This window comes from Amphibalanus amphitrite, unplaced genomic scaffold, assembly GCF_019059575.1.
Source record: "Amphibalanus amphitrite isolate SeventyFive unplaced genomic scaffold, NRLGWU_Aamphi_draft 000368F_arrow, whole genome shotgun sequence".
Lineage (NCBI taxonomy): Eukaryota > Metazoa > Arthropoda > Thecostraca > Balanomorpha > Balanidae > Amphibalanus > Amphibalanus amphitrite.
Window position 1 is genome coordinate 10,646 of NW_024881862.1, and position 22,624 is coordinate 33,269.

The following is a 22,624-nucleotide window of genomic DNA, read 5'->3' on the forward strand; positions in this document are numbered from 1 at the left end:
TTCTTATCTTTTCCGGAAACCAATCACCTGTCATAATTCTAAATGCTATTTCACAGACCATCCGGAGAAAACGTTCAGCAAAGAGCACATTGACGAGGATGTGTTTCGCAGCAGAAGCTTCTTCCTTGGAACAAATTATCCAGGATAGAACGTCAGCGTCACAGAAATAATCTCAAAGTCCAGCAGACATACGATCCTCCGATATCTGCAAGGCACTGATGGCACCAAAGCCAATCCTGAAGTACTGCGAATGCTGTCCAGGGCACTGGCTAACTGATACTGTCCAGAGGTCTAACCATGTCAATCTAGGTTCTCAATTGCCTGCTTTAGTCGGAATATAAAGAAGACAATCTGCAGTTGCTTTGAATGAATATCACTGACGATACTACCGACTGATAACATCGAAAGGGTCGATAAATCACGCCATTTGCAGTGAGCCTCGTACCCCGGGGACTCTCAACCAGTCGCATCTTCCCAACCCAGACCTACCCTCTGCTGGGAAGGTACAAACCATGAGCTCGCCGACCCTCGAACACTCCGTAACCGGATAAGACCGTTATTGGCCCGTGCACCCCTCGAGGGGGTGTAGCCCGGAGACGCGCCGCGCAGCAACATGCGGGCGTCGCGTCGGCGTCGGCGGCGAGAGGACCGTCAGTGCCGACGTGGCGGCGCCGGAGGACGCGCGTGCGACCGACGGCCCGCCGCCAGCGCCGTCGGGCCCGTCGGCACTCGACGGCAGACCAGCTGTGCGGCGCGGGCGGGGACCAAGTGTGGTGAGACGGTGGTGTGTGACAGCTTCTTCGCGTGAGAAGTCGAGCAGGAGGAACTGTTATCAACACATGCGGTGCTGCGCTAACTGCAAAAAAAGAGAAACACGGAGAAGCAGAACCGCTACCATCCAACGGTCTGTTCGGTCAAGGTAAGTGCTCATAGTCTTTCCGCTGGCCTCTTGGTGTAATGATGCAATCGAGAAGCGAGATTTGACGTTATAAAATGCTTTAGCTGAGAGCAATATTACAAATTGCTACTTATGGCGTAGGTAGTGCGCAATCCTTCCATCATGCGTCCAACATCCTATCGATCTTATCTATTACCTTGTCAGACACCTACTCGGAAATACCAAAAGGACGATGGATAAGGCAGTGTTACGTCAATCATCGCAACGGTGATTGAATTTGGTAAATACCTACTCAGTGGATTCATACCTAATGTGTCGGAGTTGTCCAATGTTGCCTGCAGAAATTTTGTTGGTATATCACCTAAGGAGGTGTTTCTGTCGTCCTTCTTCCAAGTTAGAAAAATCAACAAAGTCGTGAAAAACTCCCAATCCCGTTAGAAAATTTGACTTGAAAAAAAAAAATCGATCAGCGCCTACTACTCTCATGCTGTGCAATAGCCGCACCATCCCAGCTCGTTTTCATAAATCAAGCATTCAATTTCAGACAAATTATGCAGCGAACCATGTGGCAATCATCTCTTATTACTTGCGTTGAACACCACATAAGGTACACGATCCGCTGGACTTGATCATCGACATTGTTACGGTGATTATCAGCTATCGTTTCCATTCGAACTAATGGGCACAAAGCCTACTGACCTATTGACATTCGGAGTTCAATTGAGACCGAACGATTCACCCATCTCGAATGGCGAGGAAGCCTCCCCTCCGCAGCCGGGGGGGGGGGGGGAGTCCATTATAAGCCGGGCGACTCTCGGTATAGGTCTGCGGATTTTGAACACTGATCGAAGAGCAATGCATGTACACCGAATGCGCGTAAAACTTCCTTCATTACTGATGAAGATATTGAATCCCAAATTAGATTTGCGTGACTAGATGGGAGCAAGAGCCAAGAAGAGATAACAAACATTCTAACTAGGAAATCGAATAAAAGTGTTCTCATATATCTTTCATAACCCCTGTGCATCGAAACGGCCCCGCCTTTTGCGATATGATCAGCTATAGGGACTGACCAATGCGGCTCTCCTGGAAATATTCCATCCAGATCAGATTACATTATACACGGACTGAGGTCTCGATGCGCCAGAGATCACACAGTGGCTCTGCCTGCGATGCAGCAAATATAATTAGGCGGGCTTCCTGGGCCACGTGAACGGCAATTAGGGGCGTATATGCAGCGACCCCGTGGATAATCGCCTTTTGCATTCTCGTCGGATCCATCAGACTAGACGGAACGCAAATGTAGACAAAAAAGGCACACAGCATTGTCTGTCAGTGCATTGATCAATTTGGCAACAGATTCAGATTCACTTATTCACATTCAAAAATAATTGGGCGTCTACGGACCACTTAGGACTGCTGGCAAACAATTTAAACAATATAATTTGACGTTGACGTTGAAACAAAAAGCAATGAGCGTAAACTCTAAGCGCGGCACGGCCAGATAACAGAGTTATCTCAAGTCAAAGCTTAGGGGTCATGTGTGCGGACTGTTAATGCTCCTTCAAAAATGATTTTACAGTAGGTATGAATTATTATTTTAAGCATATCTTAAAACAAATTTAAGCGCGGCACGCCCCGCAAGTAGGTGTTCCCAAGGGGAAGGGGGAATCTAAAGCCAAGAATAATGTTTTGTGGACTTAATATGTTTCTTCAAACATTATTTTACCGATATGAATTATTATTCTTAGCACACCTTTAAACAAAACTGAGCGCGGACGCCCCACAAGTAGGCGTTTTCAATGCAGGTCAAATCTTCTTACTTTTCCAGTTCTAATGACCTTTACGTTTATTTGGCCCGACGCACTTGTGGGGCGCGTCGCGATTAATTTTGTTACAAGTTATGCTAAGAATGATAATTCATATTGTCAAAATCGTATTTGAAGGAATATAAATAGTCCGCAAACTTTGGCCTGATTTAACTTTGTTGCTTGCTTCAAGGTTTGAACGTGCCACTCGTGGATTTTACGCTCATTGCGTTCGTAACGTCAAAGTCGATTGTCAAAATTGTTGGCAAACAATTCTAAGCAGACCGAAGACACTTAGTTGTTTTTGAATATGAATATGATTGTGAATATGTTGCCAAATTGATCAGCGACTCTTCAGTTGCTAGTAGCTTGCAGTGCCTGCCAAATTTAACCCTCGCCGGCCGAGGGGGGGGGGGCGGGTGCCGCCCCCCCATAGGGTTTTTTCGCGATAGCTCCGAACACGCTGGCGATAGAGAGCTGAAACTTGGCATACCTGACCTTTGATCCAAGCCGCATCTTTTGACACCAACCGCATTTTTGGGTCAGGTCAGGTCACTGACCTATGACGTCATAAGTGAACCTCTGCACGGTCTTCAGATGTCGCAACTTCGCAACGCCCTCACTGCCAGAGGAGATGTCACAGGGAAATGAAACTTGCAGGATCTAGTATCCATTATGAGTCCCACAACTTGTATATCTCGGATTTTTCCTAAAGGTCATAAGAGGTCAGGTCATTTTCGTGACCTCACCATTATAAGTCAATGGGGAAAAATGAAAACTGCTATTCTGGCGCCGGGAACGATCTCCAACTATCTCAAGCACACCGAATCGTGATTTTATGCACTCCTTGCAAGGTTAGATGCGTCACTTTTGCAATGTTGACCTTGCGTGACGTCATTTATGACGTCATCAAGGTCATATTAGTTTTTCGTCAATAACTCTTGATCAAATTGAGCTAGCGAGTCGGAAAAGCCACCAATGGACTCAGGAAGACCTGCCGAATCGAATGATATGCGACATGACCTCTTTCGACCAACTTCGTGACCTGGGGGTGCTGACCTGACCTTGACCTGAGGTCAACACCCCAAGTTGACCTGACCCGGACAAAAAGTATACCATTCGACGCGCCTGAGCGAGACGAACACGATGCTGCCAAAATCGGCGCTCTGCGGCCGTTTTTTGCGAAGTTATTCACCAAAAACTGAACCGTACCTTGGGGCACTTGACCTGACCTCAGAGGTCACCGGTTGACCTAGGACCTTAAAATCGGGTACCAATCTCTGCGTCTCGTAACGGCGCACACGCTCGTTTTTTTCCGCGACGCGCTAGCTCCACCAGGGGCGAAACGGCGAGGGGGGGGTCGTACCCGCCCCCCCCCCCTCGGCCGGCGCGTATGTAGAAAACCAATAGGTCCGGCGAGGGTTAAAACTCATGCTTATCTTGACTTTATATGAGTGAAATTGTTATCCAGTCATGCGGCATGGTTATCGATTTAGACGTTTTGAAATTATACCTTAAAAATCAGGCAAGCGTGCAGTAAAGCTCTAATTTTATATTTCCTTCCATTTTCCAAATGTTTTGACATAGTTGATTGATGATGAACGACTTGATCATAACAAAGGAGCTGAGATGAACATACAAATATTTAGTAACACAGCACGCTCTGTTGAAACTGGGGCTGGCGGAAAAGGTGCAATAAATGTTTTTCGGCAGCTGCTGAAGCTAACTAGCTAGCTAGCTGAGCTGTAGCTGTAAGTAGCTGTAAGATGCTGCTTTCTTGTTTCCACATCTCTGGACACGATCAGTCCGCACATTATTGCCGTCAATCCGACAATCAATACAGCTCTGCTGCGCTAAACGGCTCTGTCCCAGACCTCAGCTCGTCTCGTCAGTCAGTAACTCTGACCGATTTCAGCAATAATCTCCATCTGCCGAGCCCGATCGGCAGCGTAGTGACAGAGGCAGGCTTTGGCGGAGATCTGAAACCAAACGCCTGCACAGACAGCCGAGGCCGACCCGACGGGCAGCTGGACAGCCTCAGCGGCTGGACTAGGCTCGATGTTCTAGCGGCCGGACTCGTTGCCTTAGTAGCACGACTCACTCACTGTCCCAGCGAATGAACTTGCTGTCCTAGCGACTGGACTCGCTTCCCCAGCATTTGGACTTACTACCCTGACGCAGCGGTTGGGTTCCTTCTCCGGCGACTGTGGACCCGGATAGCGTCAGACCGCTGCACGCCGCCTCCTCTCAGGCACACACACGATGAAGAATACTCCCTACGGACACGGCGGAGACGAGGAACTGCTCTTTGGCGATTGGACGTCAGTGTCGCCGGCTGGCAGAGCGACCCCCGCGGAGCACTTTATTCGGTCCCTGGGGGCTACTCGACGCAAATGTGTCTCCGCACGACAGATAGCTGCTATAAGCAAAATGGATTAGTTTTGTTTTGCTCCAGTCAGTCATGGCTGAGTGATTAGTTATGTTTCTCTCAGCTATAAACATGAGTGAATTACTGAAAATCCTGTGAGTGATAATGTAAGTTGTTAGACTGATATACGCAATAGAACCTGACGAAATAGGCACATGTAGGTAGGCCAACGGTTGATATTTCAGATAAGACGTTATTCTAGATCCAGTATTGCATTCATTCAGCACATATGTCATATAGCTCCCTTTTTTACACTAAAATTAAACGATGTGTTGTGTTTTCAGGCCCGCCTGTCACCATGAACTGACGTTGGTCCGGCCACACCATGTCCTCTGAGGCACCGGAGAGCCAGCCGACGGACCTGAAGGGCTGCCCTGCGGACCTAGCAGAGATGCGGGAGCCGGTATCGGACCAGACCCCTCCGCCGGACCACCAGCAGCAGGCGGCCGCGCTCTCTGACGAGGCGGTGACGGCGTTCCTCACGGAGCGTCCCCAGTTCGTGCAGCAGTGGCTGCGACAGCGCGGCGGCAGCGCGCTGGGCACCGTCGCGCCGCCGGTGGTGCTGCGCAGTCGGAACTCAATCACGGACGACCTGTTCCGTGACCTGCTGGAGCAGCGGCGCGGCTCCCCGACACCCGTCACCAGCTCTGTGACACCCAGCTCGGCGGCGCTCGACGAGAACGAGCTCATGATTGAGCTCATCAGGGATATCGCCAACGAGTTCGACATCCACCTGCTCTGTCGGAAGATCATGAAGAACGTGGGGGTGCTGACGCACGCCGACCGCGGCAGCCTGTTCCTGGCCAAGGGCTCGCGAGGGCATCGCTACCTGGTGGCCAACGTCTTCGATGTCATGGGTGACGAGGAGGGCGCAGGTGGGTGAATAGAGTGAGGACGGAGGTGAGTTGAGTGGGGACGGAGGTGAGTTGGGAGAGAACGGAGGTGAGTTGGGAGATAACGGAGGTGAGTTGGGAGAGGACGGAGGTGAGTTGGGAGAGGACGGAGGTGAATAGAGTGAGGACGGAGGTGCTCGCTCTATTCACCAAAGATGGAGGCACATCTTTGTTTGCTAGAGGTCATGCAAAATCAGAGTAGGTACCTAACGGCTAACGCAACGGAGTCCGTCAAATATATATAATAATTTCAATAGAAAAGTTCGAGAAAACGTATGATTCACATTTCAAATGCCACTAACTGATGAGTTTCTAATAGCTTTCTAAATGTTAAGAATTTGCAGTGGAATTGAATATTGACCAACTGCAAGCCAAATGTACTCTGACTTATGACAGAGTTCCTGGAACAATTCAGTTTAGTGAGCATACTCAAAGTCAATTACATGTTGATTCTATTACATTGTCGAGTCTAATTCATAATTTGTCGATATTGCAGCATTTGCCAGCACCAATTCATTAATGCCAGTAGACTGGGCACATGCAATGTCATTAAAGCTGCCGTCGCAGCCCGGCCTTCGGCGAATGTCAAATGTGTCACGTATCCTGGGAATTTTATGTTGATGCTGAACGTGAACATGGTATCCCAAGCGAAATTGAACAGTCGGCGTCAAAGTGCTGACCTTTGTGTGACATTGCACTTTGACTTGTTCAGGAGACATGAAGCGGGCCATGCCCGTCACAGCGGTCTCATGCCACCGTCCCTAGTGAAAAAATCTTACAGGGTAGCCCTGTATGGTTGACCCTACAGGATTTTTGACGAAATTGTTACCAGGGTTCCTACAGGGTATCGTACAGGGTACCGTGCACGGTGTCGTACAGGGTACCGTACACGGTGTCGTACACGGTGTCGTACAGGGTGCCGTGCACGGTTTCGTACAGGGTGCCGTGCACGGTATCGTACAGGGTGCCGTGCACGGTGTCGTACAGGGTGCCGTGCACGGTGTCGTACAGGGTACCGTGTACGGTGTCGTACAGGGTACCGTGTACGGTGTCGTACAGGGTACCGTGCACGGTGTCGTACAGGGTGCCGTGCACGGTGTCGTACAGGGTGCCGTGCACGGTGTCGTACATGATACCGTGCACGGTGTCGTACAGGATGCCGTGCACGGTGTCGTACAGGGTACCGTGCACGGTGTCGTACAGGGTACCGTGCACGGTGTGGTACAGGGTGCCGTGCACGGTGTCGCACAGGGTATCGTAAAGGATCTCGTACAGGGCACCACACTCGCCATTCTATAAGTATTCCGCATCAATTGTTATTGTGCTGTTGAGCCGATTGACCAGGAATGCTAAAAAGACCCACGAGTTTCCGCGTTACCGACAAAGTCAATATTCGGAATAAATGTATTTCTGGGATAAATACACAGCCATTTCCGGGTCACATCCCGTCACATTACGACACACGTCGTCGCGTCGCGGCTGCCGCTCCGTCCATCTATCTACGAATCTCGAGTGGTGGTGTCGCCCGACGATCCTCGCATCCTGCGTTCCTGTAACAAGGTGGATATTCACATGTTACAATGATAATATATTGATTGAAGGGACCCCTGCCGTCGAAAGTAACTAATCGGCATATAAGTGATACATACAACGCGATACAAAGTGATCGACATACAACATTATTTTGATGTTGTATCACACTTTTGCATACCTATCAATCTCCTATCAACCAAATACAACGCAAATTCAACGTGAAATAAATGCTGGATCGATGTCGAAAAACGGTTGATCCTCAATGTTGACAATCAACCTGGATACAACCAATTTATAATATTGAATTAATGTTGTGTGCTACTATGTAGTAGCGTCGACGCTACTAATGCGCTCTGGTATCTGATAGTAGACATTTAAATGTCTATTTTTTCAGCTATCTTTTTCGATCAGCTATTTTTGAGTGAACGTTTCGGCGCCATTTTTTTTTGTCTGTAATGCTGCCAATATTGAGAACAATTTTCGTATTGTTACACAGCAATACAGCATGGCAGAAACTTACCTTCAGGTCGGAAGAAGAGACGGCAGACGACACCGCACGGCACACACTCGACACTTCCGTCGGCTCTCCGCACACCGCGAGCGAGCAGTGAATGGGACGGACGGAATGCGGCGGAGGGGGACGCGCGCTCCCCTCTCCACCCCAGGCGAGGATCGGGACGCCCGCCGCCGACCGTACGGTCTCTAAAACAGACAGTGGGCGCTAAATTCCAGTCGGTACAGTCTCTGAAAGATCACCACAGCGCACAAATGCACACTAGTTAGTCCCCGAATAATACAGTACAGCAACGCGTGATAATGTTATGAAGGGATTAGGGAGTTATGAAGTGAATCGATTCTTTTATAGGGATAAATTCACAATTCGTAATTCCCTATATATCGGGACAATGTTGACAACAACATTCGAATGCTTATGTCCCCGCCAGTTCTAATAATGAGCAGTACCATATTTTTAATTGACCGAATCCTCAATGTAATCTGAATAAAATGACAAATAGCAAAAATTCGGGTATATTCGATCACAGATCTTTGTCAACCGATACCAGCAGGCGCCAACCGATACCAGTGGCGCCTGCTGGTATCGGTTGACAAAGATCTGTGATCGAATATACCCGAATTTTTGCTATTTGTCATTTTATTCAGATTACATTGAGGATTCGGTCAATTAAAAATATGCTCATAATCATCAATATGATTTTCCTCACTACGCTAAACTCTCTTAAATGAGCAGTACCGTCCTGAGGAGATGAATAAATCCCGGTAGGTTGCAGATTGTCCATTGTCCATTGTGTCCATTGTCCAACATATCAACGCACCGGGGCGAGGCATTTCTCCCTAGGTAGGTACTCCTCATACTTTACTTGACAGGTGCATCGTTTATAACTGTTCTCCACGTAGTCCGTGTGGAGCAAATGATCGCATTTGCTTGAAAGTTAAGCGAGCTCTTTAATTATGATTTGTGCGAAAAACGATTAGCGGGAGTAGCCTTCCATGGGATCAACACATTCTTGTAAGATTCTTCAATCTTACCAGAATCAGCATTCTCGCAAGAATCTGCCTATGCCAGGCAGATTCTTTTGGAAACATCAGCCCTGTTTGAAGCAAACAGGGCAAAAGCAAAACCAAACGCACCCATCGAACACACACGGTGTGACATTGTATCTGTATCGCAGTCAGTCCTCAGCGTCAATAGCCGGCTAAGAGGAGATGCCCAAAGTATACACCTTCGCGGACCGCCGACCAGCTGAGCTGGATCATGCTCACGGGCCACACCAAAGCCAGTAACGCGCACGGCGGAAGCGGCAGCCAGTAACAGTTGTTACATCGTACCAACGATAGGGGCCGGACCGACCACCCACGGCGTGATACTTATGAGCTGACCGCAGCCCCGCCGGTAAAAGCTGTTAGGAAGCTTCACGCAAGAAGCCGATCGTGGTGTGAGAGAAGCTGACCGAGCTCGACCGGCAACACCTATTAGTGAATATGTGTCCGGAATTCGTAACTCGCCGCTAGAATTATTTCCGGTCGCAGTAAAGTTGACAATGTCTCCAACTTGCGAACAAAACTCGGGTGGTTGTCCCCGCGCGGTATGTCCGATTTCCACACCCTTGTCCTCACATAGGTACAAGGTCCTACAGCGCCGAGAAATCGAGCAACTAGCAATCCTGTTCGTCGCTAATAGCGCTATCCCCGCGAGAAACAATCCAGGCAAGCTCACCTCCTCCATCTTCCCCGTCCGCGGCTGGAAACGGGCAAGCGGCGGTTTGGCTATCGCGCTGCAGCTCTGCTGAACAGCCTGCCACCTCACCTGTCGCAGCTGCCTCCCGCCGTGAGTGAATGTGCAAATGTTCTGAATGATTAGATAAGCAACCGCGGATATGGATTCTGAGCAGTAATCGCCACGCACGTTGTATGTGGATCGCTCTGAAATGTAAATACGGTGCAATACAATACAATACAATATCATCCGCACTGTATGGGCTTATCACTGCCAACCGGCAGAGAAGAGCTCACCGCTGCTCCGCCGTAAATGTCGATTGTCTCATCGGGACGGTAGACTCCATTGGAATGAAACTGTCAGCTGCATGTATACGAATGAAGAAATAAAGAGTGAACACGCACGGTTAGCGGGACCCGAACATACGCAACCCGCCCCGGAAACTCGAAGGCGAGACCAAACCCCGCCATTCCGGAAGATATCAGGGCGGGAACAGCCTCCGCCATACCGGGAATATACCAGGGTGGGAACAGCCTCCACCATTCCGGGAATAGACCAGAGCGGGAACATTCTCCGCCATTCCGGGAAAATACCACGGCGGGGGGGGGGGCCACCTCCGCCAGTCCGGAAATATACCACGGCTGGCACAGCCTCCGCCATTCCGGGAATATACCGCGGCGGGAACAGCCTCCGCCAAGCCGGGAATATACCGCGGCGGGAACAGCCTCCGCCTATCCGGGAATATACCACGGCTGGCACAGCCTCCGCCATTCCGGAAACATACCGCGGCGGGAACAGCCTCCGCCAATCCGGGAATATACCAGGGCGGGAACGACTTCCGCCATTCCGGGAATATACCGCGGCGGGAACAGCCTCCGCCTATCCGGGAATATACCACGGCTGGCACAGCCTCCGCCATTCCGGAAATATACTGCGGCGGGAACAGCCTCCGCCAATCCGGGAATATACCAGGGCGGGAACAACTTCCGCCATTCCGGGAATATATCAGGGCGGGAACAGCCTCCGCCATTCCGGGAAGAAACCACGGCGGGGACAGCCTCCGCCATTCCGGGAATATATCAGGGCGGGAACAGCCTCCGCCATTCCGGGAATATACCAGGGCGGGAACAAGCTCTGCTATTCCGGGAATACACCAGGGCGGGAACCGCCTCCGCCATCTTGGAAATATACCGTGGAGGGAACACCCTCCGCCATGCCGGGAATAGACCAGAGCGGGAACATCCTCCGCCATCCTGGAAAAATACCACGGCGGGGGCTACCTCCGCCGGTCCGGAAATATAACACTGCTGGCACACCCTCCGTCATTCCGAGAATATACCAGGTTAGGAGCAACCTCCGCCATTCAGGAAATATATCACGGCAGGAGATGTCTCCGCCATTCCGGGAACTTACCGGATCGGGTACAGCCACCACCATAAGACAATAAAGTCTTACAAAACACGCAAGTTTGCGGCGAGATATCGACGCATCCAGCGTGCAACGCCGGGCCGCCCAGAAAGCAAAGCTATCGCCCCCCAACAGCAGCATGCTGAAACGAAAATGAAGAAAAGGCAAGGAGGGACGTAACCAACGGCATGTGGACGGAACGGAGCAGTGCCGTACCCCGGGCACAACGTCCACCAGCCCCCGTGAGTCCACCCACCTCCGGTGACAGCAGGAAAATCATCTGCAGGCTTAAATAAAGAACACGTCGCGGGGGCTATGGCGGGTATAATGTCCGCCGGTAATTGGCCGGGAACAACTGCTGTTGGTATGGGCAGAAAGAGAGAAAGGAAGAACGTTTCTCGCCCCTCACGGTAATAGCGTAATACACACCCTTACCCCATCCAATCGAAATACGCAAGCGATCCTGTACCGGGAATCGAACCCGGGTCGCCCGGGTGAGAAGCAAGCGCTCTACACTTGAGCCACGACGCCCATACGATCCTTGCTCCCGGGGCGGGATGACGCTCTGCGACAACACTGGGTAGGGGAGGGGAGCGAAACAAAGAAGGGGGGACGCGGCCCTACCCAGGCCCGGGCCTGGGTCAGAGCAGCGTGCCTCGCATGTCATACACCGAATATGGGGGCAAAATGGAACTCGACGAGTATGCATGAACGGCCGGTGGCGACCGACGCCGTAGAGCGGTAAAATGGCGACAAAAAGCACGCAACCAGGGCCCAGGCGATGGTAAACCGAGACAACGCGTCTAGGTCTATACCGCCACCAGCAGAGAGTATGTCCCAGATATCGGAACGTAATCACCAACCTGGATGCCAGCAATGTTTCACAAGGCGTGCTGCCGCAGTGGGACTCCAGTAGAAGACTTAAAACCAATAACTACAGCGAACAACGACTTTTTTGCTGGCTCTGCGTCGCCTGTCGCTGCGTCAACTGCGGGTGCGGCGCCGCCGCCGCGCCGGCGCAGCCGCCGCAGGTTGACAAGCGCTTAAGTTGGCGACGACCGATAAAAGTCTTTATACGCCGTTGGCGCATAAATTGCCATTTCACATGGGTGCGTACATGGCTCCCTGTATGACTGCGTACAGGGCTCCCTGTATGACTGCGTACAGGGCTCCCTGTATGACTGCGTACAGGGCTCCCTGTATGACTGCGCACAGGGCTCCCTGTATGACTGCGCACAGGGCTCCCTGTATCATTGCATACAGGGCTCCCTGAAGGATTCCCTACAGGGCCCTGTAGGATTCCCTATAGGGCTCCCTATCAGATGCCGTACAGGGCTCCTTGTAGGATTCAGTACAGGGTCCCCTGTTGGATGTCGTGCAGGGCACCATGTAGGATTCCATGTACAGCCATATTTGCCTGCATGAAATCCTGTACGGCTACTCCAGCAACCCTGCACGACCCTGTAGGGACGTGCAGGATTTTGGTACAAATCCTGTAGGATTTTTTCACTAGGGGTGGGCCATGAGTGGGTCCCAATTTAAGCAGGACGCTGTCTACTGTCGTTTTTTCCAGCATGCTGCTGGTTTTTCATTTTTGGAAGTTCATTGCTGGCATTTCTTTGTCTTCCATTGGTCAACCGCAAAGACCACGTGAATTCGACCAGTAAGAAAACAAGAAACACCGGCAGACTGGCTGCCTGCTGAAAAAAACAGTATAGGCGGTCCCAGGGGGGGGGGGGGGGCCACGGGGGCCATGGCCCCACCTTCCAGATCGAACAAAAGTCTTAGAAAGCTTTTTGTATGTTTCATTTTGCATTGCGAAATCATTGGTAATATTGCTGTAGGAGTTAATTGCGAAGTCGAAATCAATTCTTGAACAGGTAAATACGGTTGAAAGGAATGTAATGGTTTAAGGTGGCGACTGATTCATGCAATCGATCTACGAATATGGCTATGAGTTATGATTTTCGACAGATACGAATGCTTGAGCTTACGGCGGAATTTCTTCTGTTACTTAGGTGCAGAGTTGAGAGTAGTGGTTTGAGGTCGACGGTCTGACACTTTGCGACTTGAGATGGTCCTGTACTTTGCGTCATCGAAATGTCGAGTAATAGGTAGATGTAGAATTGTTTGTGGTTAGAAGTAATATGCGACTAATATAGGTACCGATCGTTGTGCTTTTGTAGAATAAATACTAGAAAAGACTAGCTTTGTTGGGAAACGATCAAATGGGACAGAAGTTTAATTTAAAAAAAAACCTTACGTGGAATGGAGCTGATGAGATGTCGAACAGGGAGATACTGCAGCGATATTTTACCAGATTCACACTCACTGACACATTCGTTGAATCTACCCGGCCCGAAGAGACCGCACACACCAGTACTGCACCGCGAGTGATGACGCGCCCATCGCGGCGCGGCCTTGACAACTGTCGACTGTCGACGCGGCGCCGGCCGGCGGCCGTGGTGATCGTCGTTCGCGACGCGGGACCGTGCGCCGCTAGATGGCACATGAGAGCAGCGTCGGGAGTGGATAGGGCAGTGGGCTAACCGTAATTGGGGCGCGTGCGGTAGGTGAAGGTCATTGTATAGGAGCATGGTTAGTCGTGGAAAGTTGCAACGGGATAAGAACGTAAACAGTTAATGCATAATTTTAAATATGACATGCTATTTGATATTTAGGACTGCACTTCGTTTGATGTGCATTGTTTACTGCTAATAGGATGATTTAAATTATATTTTCTATGAAAGGCTAGGGACCCCTATGACAATATTCTGGCACTCTATAAAGATAATTTGTATAGGTAACTAGTAGCCCATCAGAAGCTATCGAACGAGTTTCAAGGAGTCATTTCCGTTGAGCATTCAGTAATTCACTATGATACGGTGGATCACAACCAGACGACAGATCGGTGCGTACTAATTGGTTCTAGATCATCTGATTAAATCAAGAGCGGTTCAAGGTCTGCTAGGAGTGTATACGAGAACTAGTGATTAGGTTCATGCGTGCAGCAGCAATTAGGACTTGAGATTACGATTAGGTTGGATAAATAAGGCGTTTCTGTTATTCGCGTTCTTACGAGTTAGCGCCAATAATTACTCCACCAATATTGGCACAGGGCATTGTGAGGCGCAGACGGCTTGTTTGCCCGTCTCCTATGGCGTAATGTTTACCAGCATGACTGTATGAGACACAGATGCACTTCTCTAAACACACGTCCAGACCGGAATAATAAGAGGGACACACCGTCACGTACGCAGGGCATATGCACGTTTTCCGCCAGTGGTACCGGCTACTGTTAGATTTCCCGCTTAGGTAATACTGGGTAACGAGGCAGTGAGAGGTTTCTACGGCAGGGGGAAGGGGAAGATTGGCACAGTGCAGTGGAGAGTAAGTTATGCCAAAGGCAAGAAGCCGAGGGTCAGGGGTGAGTCACCCAAAGGGCGGATAAGGCAAGCCGTAGTGTCCCGAATAAGTCCTCATACTTATTTTGTAAAGGTACCTTAATCGGTACTGGACAGCCTCAGGGGAGGTAACGATGTACTCCAGGACACGTAAGGCCTTGAAAGTAAATCCCAGGGTTTAAGGAGAGTTCCTGAGGAGAGTTCCAGGATATGAACGGGGGTCCCTGGGTCGTGAACGGAGGTGTTACACGCGGACCGGAAGAGGGCATAGGTAATCTCTCCCGGATAGAGAGATAAGTCGGATGTAAATCGCGTATATGTGTACCATAAGTCTATCGGACGTGTAGTGAATCCCATAAATTAGTAGGGTGGATATTTGTGCAATTATTCTGGACGGCCCTGCGATAAGTATATTTGTCGCCGGTTAGCGGAGCATGCAAATGGATTTCGGGAAGAGACATTTATCTCGCCGGGGAGACCATGGTTTGTAAGACGCCTAACACTATCGGAGGGAATTTCGGGGGCTACCAATTAAATTTGGGTGAATACATGAAATGCGAACGTAATGCGAGAAAGGGTGTGAGAATGATGACGCATGAATCTTAGAGTAAGGCCGATAGGAATTTGGTAGAATTCGGTTACGGCAGTCGAACAAATGATTCTCGAGGGCAACTGAAAACTAGCAACGCTAATACGAATTAAGTGGGCAATTTTCTTAATGGGGAGGCCAGTGATATACCTTACCACTATAAAACAATTCGGAAAAGTACAGATGCCTACCTCTTGCTTTGAACAAGCATGTGAAACCCAGAGAGCATTTTCAGACTATGACATTTACCCATATATGTAGTTGTGTGGCGGCGGGAGAGAGTAGGTACACCGACCTCTGGAGACCAAAGGTTCCTGGCTTTCAAAATTGGCATCTGAGGGCCGCGCGCGACTCCTGCGGGCTTCGTAACGGCTCTATTGGGGCTCACTCAACCTGCCTAGTCCTCATGCTGAAAAGACTGGCCCTGAGCCCTGAGGATTTCATCAGTCTCTGCCAGCCCCAAGACCCACAACGGCTCATGGGGTCCCGATGTCGAAATATGAGGGAATCTACGCGGGACCATCAGGACGTAAATTGATCTCGATCAGGACCAACGTAAGGCTGTACAGGAGTCTGCGTAAGCCCTCTGATCTTCAGAAGCCCACCCATGTATGTTTTCACTTAGAGGCCAGATTAGGGCCCTCAGAGACCAGTACAGGGCCTGCAAACTGCAAAGGCCAGTAGTTTGAGACCATCAGAGACCGACTTGGGCTCCCAGAGGCTAATGTGGGTCCTTACTCATTACAGGCCAACATGGGGTCCTCAGATGTCAGCGTGGGGCTCTAAAAGACCGGCATGAGCCGTCGTTGGACCCCAGAGGCCAGCAGAGGGCCCTTAAAGACCAAGATGGCCCTCCTCAGAGGCCAATGCAGGCCCTTAGAGGCCGGCATCGGGTCTTTAGCAGCCAGTGCGGGGCCCTCATTGGCACCTAAAGGTTCGTCTTAGGACACTAGAGACAGAAATAAGGCCACCAGAGACCGGTGTGAGACGCTCAGATGCCGATTGGGGCCCCTGAGGCCGGTTAGGGGCCCTCATAGGCCAGATGTGGGGCTTAACCCGCGCGGGGCTGGGGGGGTAAATTTTACCCCCCCCCCCCCCTCGCGAATTTTTGCGATATCTCAAAAACGGCGGCGCGCAGCGCCGCCAAACTTTCAGTACCTTTTCTTACATCAATTTGACACGTTCCCTGAAAATTTGAACGAAATCCGTCGGAAAATTGTTGAGAAATTGACGTTTTAGTGACGTCATGTTCGCCATTTTCGCCTCAAAACGGCAAAAGTTCAAACGCCGCTAACATCTTCATTTTAAAGGAATCAAGACGTAACAAAAAGGTTATACGTAATTTTACTTTGTCTATCAAATGGCTATCTCGATTTTTTGAAAATTTTGGATTTTGGCCTAAATTTTTTCAAAAAACTGACTTTTTTGGGAAAATCATTATAAAATCCAAAATTTTGAGTCTATCGAAAAAACAGGAATATATGTCAGAGAAGTGGTCTATGTGCACCTACATACCAAATTTTAGAAGAATCGGTTCAAAAATGTGGGAGTTATTCAAAATTTTATGACGTCACGACGCACAATTTTTTTGAAAAATGACTTTTTTGGAAGTTCTAGACCTCGTACGGAAACAAAAATAGCACCATTCGATTCGCCGTGAAAAACTGCATCAGATAGACACCTTTTTAGGCCTTAACAACCAACTTCAAAATTTGACCTCACTTGACCTGACCTTGACCTGACCTCGACCTGAAATTCATCCAGAGGTGGTTCATATCACTTATTGAGTGTGCCTATTGAATTCTATGAGTAAAATGACCCACAAAACATGTGTCGCACATGCCCTTTTCTATATTTTGTTTTTTGGTGACCTGACCTGACCTGACATGACCTTGACCTTGACCTCTGAATGATATTGTATGCAACGAATATTGTCTTGGTAGCCTAAGAACACGTTTTGGGCGATCAGTCTCAGTCCATGACTCCATTCTTCGGCAACTACGGTGCAAGGCCGATACTGTAGAAACTTACAATTTGTACCCTTGACCTGACCTTGACCTTGACCTCAAACTTTAAATTAAGTACATGTTTTTAGTAGTTCGTGATGAGAGCTTTCGATTGGCGTTTGAATTTTCCAAATCAGACCATTAGTTCGGGAGATAACAGGGAGGGGGGGTAAAATTTACCCCCCCCCACCAGCCCCGCGCGTTCGGCTGGAGACCCCAGCCCCGCGCGGGTTAAGAGCCAAGAGGTTGATGTGGGCTCTTAGTGGCCAACGTGGGCGCTTGACCGCCACTGAAGTTCTCTCAGAGGTCAGTGTAGGACGCTCAAAGACCGGTGTGGGAGCTATATTAAAGGGACTATCCCACCTTCTAAAATGTTGTTAAAACCAGTTAAATTGTGCCCGACTTTATAGATTGGATGACCAGGAACACGGTTCTGGCATTTATTTTTCATTAAACATCTTAGGTTTCCCATATTCCAAACACAAACTTTCAAATATGTGACGTTGACAGCCCAAAATTACCCCCTTCCCCAGGCCACATTACTGTCATAAAGCTGATTCTTTTTACTCTGTAGGCACCACAACAAAGTTCAGACCAAGTTTTAAGCGATTTTTCAACGAACAAACCCATTTAAATCAGAATGACTAAACGAGGTGACGTCACACTAACGGTCGCTCCATGTTGAAGATAGGGCCTTGTACAAGGCCCATTTTCAAATGAAGGGAACGAATTTCTTCAACACCAAGAGGCCGCGGGGGTTGCAACCTAGATAGATAGTGGTTTCTGAACCTCGCCGCTAACTTGGCTATCTCAACTCAAACCCCATGTTAAAGGTGGGATAGTCCCTCTAATAGCTTGGAGTGGGGTTTTTTTTTAGCCTCGTGACGATCGAATAAGGGCCAGGGCCCCATACACCTATGGAGGCCCATCGGTTGTTTGAGGGGGGGGGGGCAAATGATATGATGGCCCCCTTTATTGGCCTTTGGGGGGGGGGGGCATGGCCCTGATGCGCCCCCCCCCCCACGCGACCGCCACTGTGTACACATTACACACAGGCCTCTGAGATTGCATACTAGCTCATGCAAACTCTATGCAAGCCCCGGAGGTCCCACGCTAATCCTTAAAGGTAGTGTGCCACCTTTGAAAGATTTCCCGTTTTATTTTTCCTAGGATAAGAAGCTTCTGTTTTTACCTAATATCGCAAAAAAAATCAAAAATGGGCCTGGAATAGTGCCTTTTTCGCCTAAAAGTTTATCGGTTTTTAGATATGTATAACAACTGTAGTGGGCTCACCTGCAAACAGGCGTCGGGCAACAATCGCGAATGCGGCGCACTTGTGACAATAAGCAAAGGTCATTATAGTGTTACGACCATACGACGTACGGGAATGAGTTATCAGCTGTCTAATCGTAGACAACACAATGTCGAGCCTGTATTGGTATTGTTGTTCGAGTACTGTAAGCCTGTATTGGTATTGTTTCTTAAATTTGGCTGTCGAACATTAATTTGTGGTTTGAAATATGATTTTATGTAAAATAATTGATATGAAACAGCCGTCTCTTAAGTTATGACCCCATTACACCACTCGCAAGTGGCAGAAATGACAATGATCAGCTGACGCATTTTTCTTGGCCGAAGTCAGAGCGCGCGGCCCGACGCACCACGCGTATTTGGAAATTCCGACCTCGACGAGCATCAGAAGCCACCTAACAGGCGTGTTCGAAACCGCAGGAGATGATGATGAACGGGTTTATCGAAACTTGATTGGATGAGCCTATCGGTAATAGCGATTTTAGTGTGTGCATTTATTGTTCATAGTGGTGTGAAATGTGGTTGGGGTACGACCGACAACCCGTCGGGGCGAATTTCGCACTGGGGTACTCAAAATTTGAAGAATTTAAGACGTTTCCATAAGTTTTGAAGGTATGGATAAGTTCTAAAAATCCGGTTCTCCTTATCCGGGTCATTAACTCCATATGGTCCAAGAAAGCTGGCACACTACCTTTAAGAAACCAAGCCGGCATGCGACGTCACCACCGGGCTTCTGAGGTGCACCGCACCAACCCATGAGGTCTTTCTTTAGTGTCGTAGAGCCACGCTCATTTGGCAGGGTCCACCCGCCACTGCCGAAGAGGGTCTCATGCCAGCCATTTGTAGCGAGGGGATTTAGAGAAAAGAAGAAAGAAGGAATAAAACAAGCTGCATCTTGCGGTTCAGCAAACAGCGGTCCACGGTCGTTCAGCTGGTTGTAGAAGAACAGAGCTATTTGCTGCTGTAATGCTGTCGGTAGTAGAGCTGGTGATACAGGGGAACCTGAGAGTCGTTGAAGAGATCCTGAGATAGCTATAGGGAGGGATCCAGATAGTGATGAGATCCTGATAGAGATCTCAAGATCCGCCTGAGGGAGATGTGATCCACCTGATAGGGATCTTGAGATGACGTCCACCTGGGAGAGATGTAGATCCACCTTGCATACAAATACATCTGATGGAAGATGCTTTTTAATTTAGAGGCTTGATGATTCTGTTCATTGTATAGACCATGATGCACGAGATGCTTCTTCACTGCTCGGATTAGGGATAGAGGGATCCGATCAGCTGGGTTTGCGGCACAGTTGGGCAGGTGAAGGACAAGGCATTCGAAGTCCCGATGACCACTGCCAAACATATGGGTGGTAATTACATTGATAAATTGAATGTGATCATTCGTCCAGTCACCCATGTATATGCTACACCGATCCGTCGCCATGGTGCAGTGGCCCGACCGGTGGAAACACCGTGGGACGGGAAATGGAACTGGTGATTTTGCCTTAAATTGTGCTTAAAGATTCCACGCAAGAATGGCATGGATGAAGCATAATTAGTGCCGACTGCGCGGCGCCTCTTGGACGTAAAAATTAGCCGATCACCCCCCCCCCCTCCGGTGACGGATAAATGTTATGTCCCGCGAGTGTGAGTTTGCCCCCCCCCCCTTTTACTAGCGGCTGCGACCGCCAGTGAAAAACAGCAACCGAACCTTCTTGTTTTAATTTGGAAGCCCAACCGTCCCCTGTTCCGCTAAGCGACCGAACGTCACCTGCAGGTGACGGCAGACAGCCAGTCTGCCGGTGTTTCTTGTTTTCTCACTGGTCGAATTCACACCGGATTTCCGCTGTAGCCTGGTGAACGAAGCAACGTAATTGAAACTGCATATTGATCATATTTCAAAATTATATGCGTACATATTTGGTCGCGGTAGGAGATGAAATAAAAATCGAAACTGGATGATATTGTGTTTTTGTGTTGCGCCTTTTAATTAAGTTTTAACCACTTGTCACCATTTGTCATTGGTGTTGCGGTATTTTTTAATCATCGTTTTCTGTCGTTTTTTTTCGGCAGGAAATATGCAGTTGAAGGCAGCCGGAGAGATCCGAATTCCGTTCGGACTGGGCATTGCCGGCTACGTGGCGCAAACAAAGGAGATCGTCAACCTGGCTGATGCTTATCTGGTCAGTTATCACGGTGGCTGATTGATACTTAGGTACTTGACACGAGCGTGCCGCTGATCTTCGTCTGATAAATTTATTACTCATTGCAAGCACAATAGGCTTTGTATATATGCATTTTAGGGCTCCTACGTAGGGCTCGCGAAATAGGGGAATTTACTATCCGAGGTAACCCCACTATGCTAACTCTTTTGCGCCGCAAAAACCGTTTTGTAAAAAAAAAAATCGACACAGTATCGACATCGGTGTTCCACCGTATTACAGTACATATTCCTCAGACAATCATTGTATGTATGTACTCGTGTGTACATACGATGACCGTGTACCCCAGGAGACCTGCCCCCTATGCGTTCCACAAAACTCAAGCTTCAGTCCCTATATGTATGAATGGTGACAACGCCCCTTGGTGTCCTCCACTACTCCTCACGACCCCCAGTATTGCCTCTCCGAGTGACCGCACCTCCCCACGGCCCCTCAGGACGTCCTGCCTCTTCCAGTGACCATATCTCCCCGCAACCCCCCCCCCCCCCCAGGACCCGCACTTCAGCCCCGAGGTGGACGAGATGACCGGCTACAAGACGGGCTCGCTGCTCTGTATGCCCATCTGCAACCATGCTGACGAGGTGATCGGGGTGGCGCAAATCATCAACAAGCAAGGAGCCGAGTGCTCGGCCTTCACCGAGGCCGACGTGCAGGTGGGGAGCCGACCTCTTATCTCATCGCTTGATACTGAATTTGCTACAATTAGTGCAGAGATAATTTAGTGGGAAATGCAGCTTCGGTTTACTGCTTGGTGGGTATTCTTATCTCGACGTCCGACGAAGTCGAGGATGAAGGGCCTCGAAGGCTATGCAATTAGTAATTTGGAAATCATAACAAAAAGACATGGCTTGCGCGACTGAGCCCATCATCAGCCAATTTCTCAGCTCAATATGGGAACAACATGCAAAAGTTTGTGGTTTGGTCAAGCACAAACTTTCCGTTGTTGTTGCCAAACTGGGCAGGAAACTTTACCGGCGTGAAGGCTAGTGCGCTACGTTTACTGCGTGCCAGGAATTCCGAGTGACTTATCACAAAGCCATCGGACTTATATGTTTGTTCGTCGTTCGATATGTCGAAATAAGAATGTCTGAGTACACATGGAAAGATAAATGCAAATTAAGTTGAAATCATTTCTGCTGACAGATTGTTCAAGACCTGCGGCTAGATTATGGATAATGTTCATGTTTATAATTGATCAGAATACCATTCTTTCATGTAATTCCTTCCTTTCCAGATATTCCAGAAATACTTGGTGTTTTGTGGAATAGGACTTCAGAACGCCCAACTTTTCGACCTGTCTATATCAGAATTTAAGAAGAACCAGGTGAGTTAAATGTTTGAGAAAGACTGCACCGCTGACACTGCTGCTTTCTAGCCTGCACCTATTTAGAACGTTTCTAAAGAAGCTCTTTTTTAAATTAAATGAAATCGGACTCGGCGGGGAGCCATTGCCGCAGAACAAAACTTAGAACACGCTGAAGACGCTGTCTTCAATTACAATAGTTCATTCTCACAAGAGAAGTGGCCGTGGCCCGTGGGTGATTGATGACCTACAAATTAAAACTTTCTTACCTCATAAAGTTGCAACTTTTCTCAGATTCTTCTAAATCTAGCGCGAGGGATTTTCGTAGAGCAATACAGTCTGGAGAACCTGGTGAAGAAGATAATGCGTGAAGCCACGGACCTGCTACACTGCGAGCAGGCGGTTGTTTTCCTGCGGGACGACCACCACGACTCGGTGAGCTGCTCTCCTCCCTGTGTTCCGTCCCCAGTGAGCCCCGTCTGAGCCTAATTAAAATGTAAATCAACTCTAACGAGCGCCGTACAGTTACAAACACCTTATGAAGAAAACATCATCAAGGCATAATTAAACAGAACAAACGCATTGCAAATGTC

At 49.1% G+C, this 22,624-nt stretch overlaps 1 protein-coding gene and 1 long non-coding RNA gene across 2 annotated transcripts in view; one reads left to right on the forward strand and one right to left on the reverse strand.

The window, feature by feature from the left end:
• Nucleotides 1-679: 679 nt before the first annotated feature.
• LOC122389694 (cGMP-specific 3',5'-cyclic phosphodiesterase-like) overlaps nt 680-22,624 on the forward strand; it is a 67,194-nt gene continuing 45,249 nt past the window's right edge. Inside the window, exons 1-6 of the mRNA XM_043381967.1 lie at nt 680-919; nt 5,419-6,009; nt 20,580-20,689; nt 21,220-21,381; nt 21,963-22,052; nt 22,326-22,466. Of these exons, the coding sequence (XP_043237902.1) occupies nt 5,460-6,009; nt 20,580-20,689; nt 21,220-21,381; nt 21,963-22,052; nt 22,326-22,466 (1,053 nt within the window). The 5' untranslated portion in view covers nt 680-919; nt 5,419-5,459. The remainder of the gene's footprint in view (nt 920-5,418; nt 6,010-20,579; nt 20,690-21,219; nt 21,382-21,962; nt 22,053-22,325; nt 22,467-22,624) is intronic.
• LOC122389695 lies at nt 7,420-8,206 on the reverse strand. Its single transcript, XR_006258012.1, has 2 exons — nt 8,081-8,206; nt 7,420-7,577 (listed from the first exon to the last, which is right to left on the reverse strand). It is a non-coding gene; the product is annotated as an uncharacterized LOC122389695 (long non-coding RNA).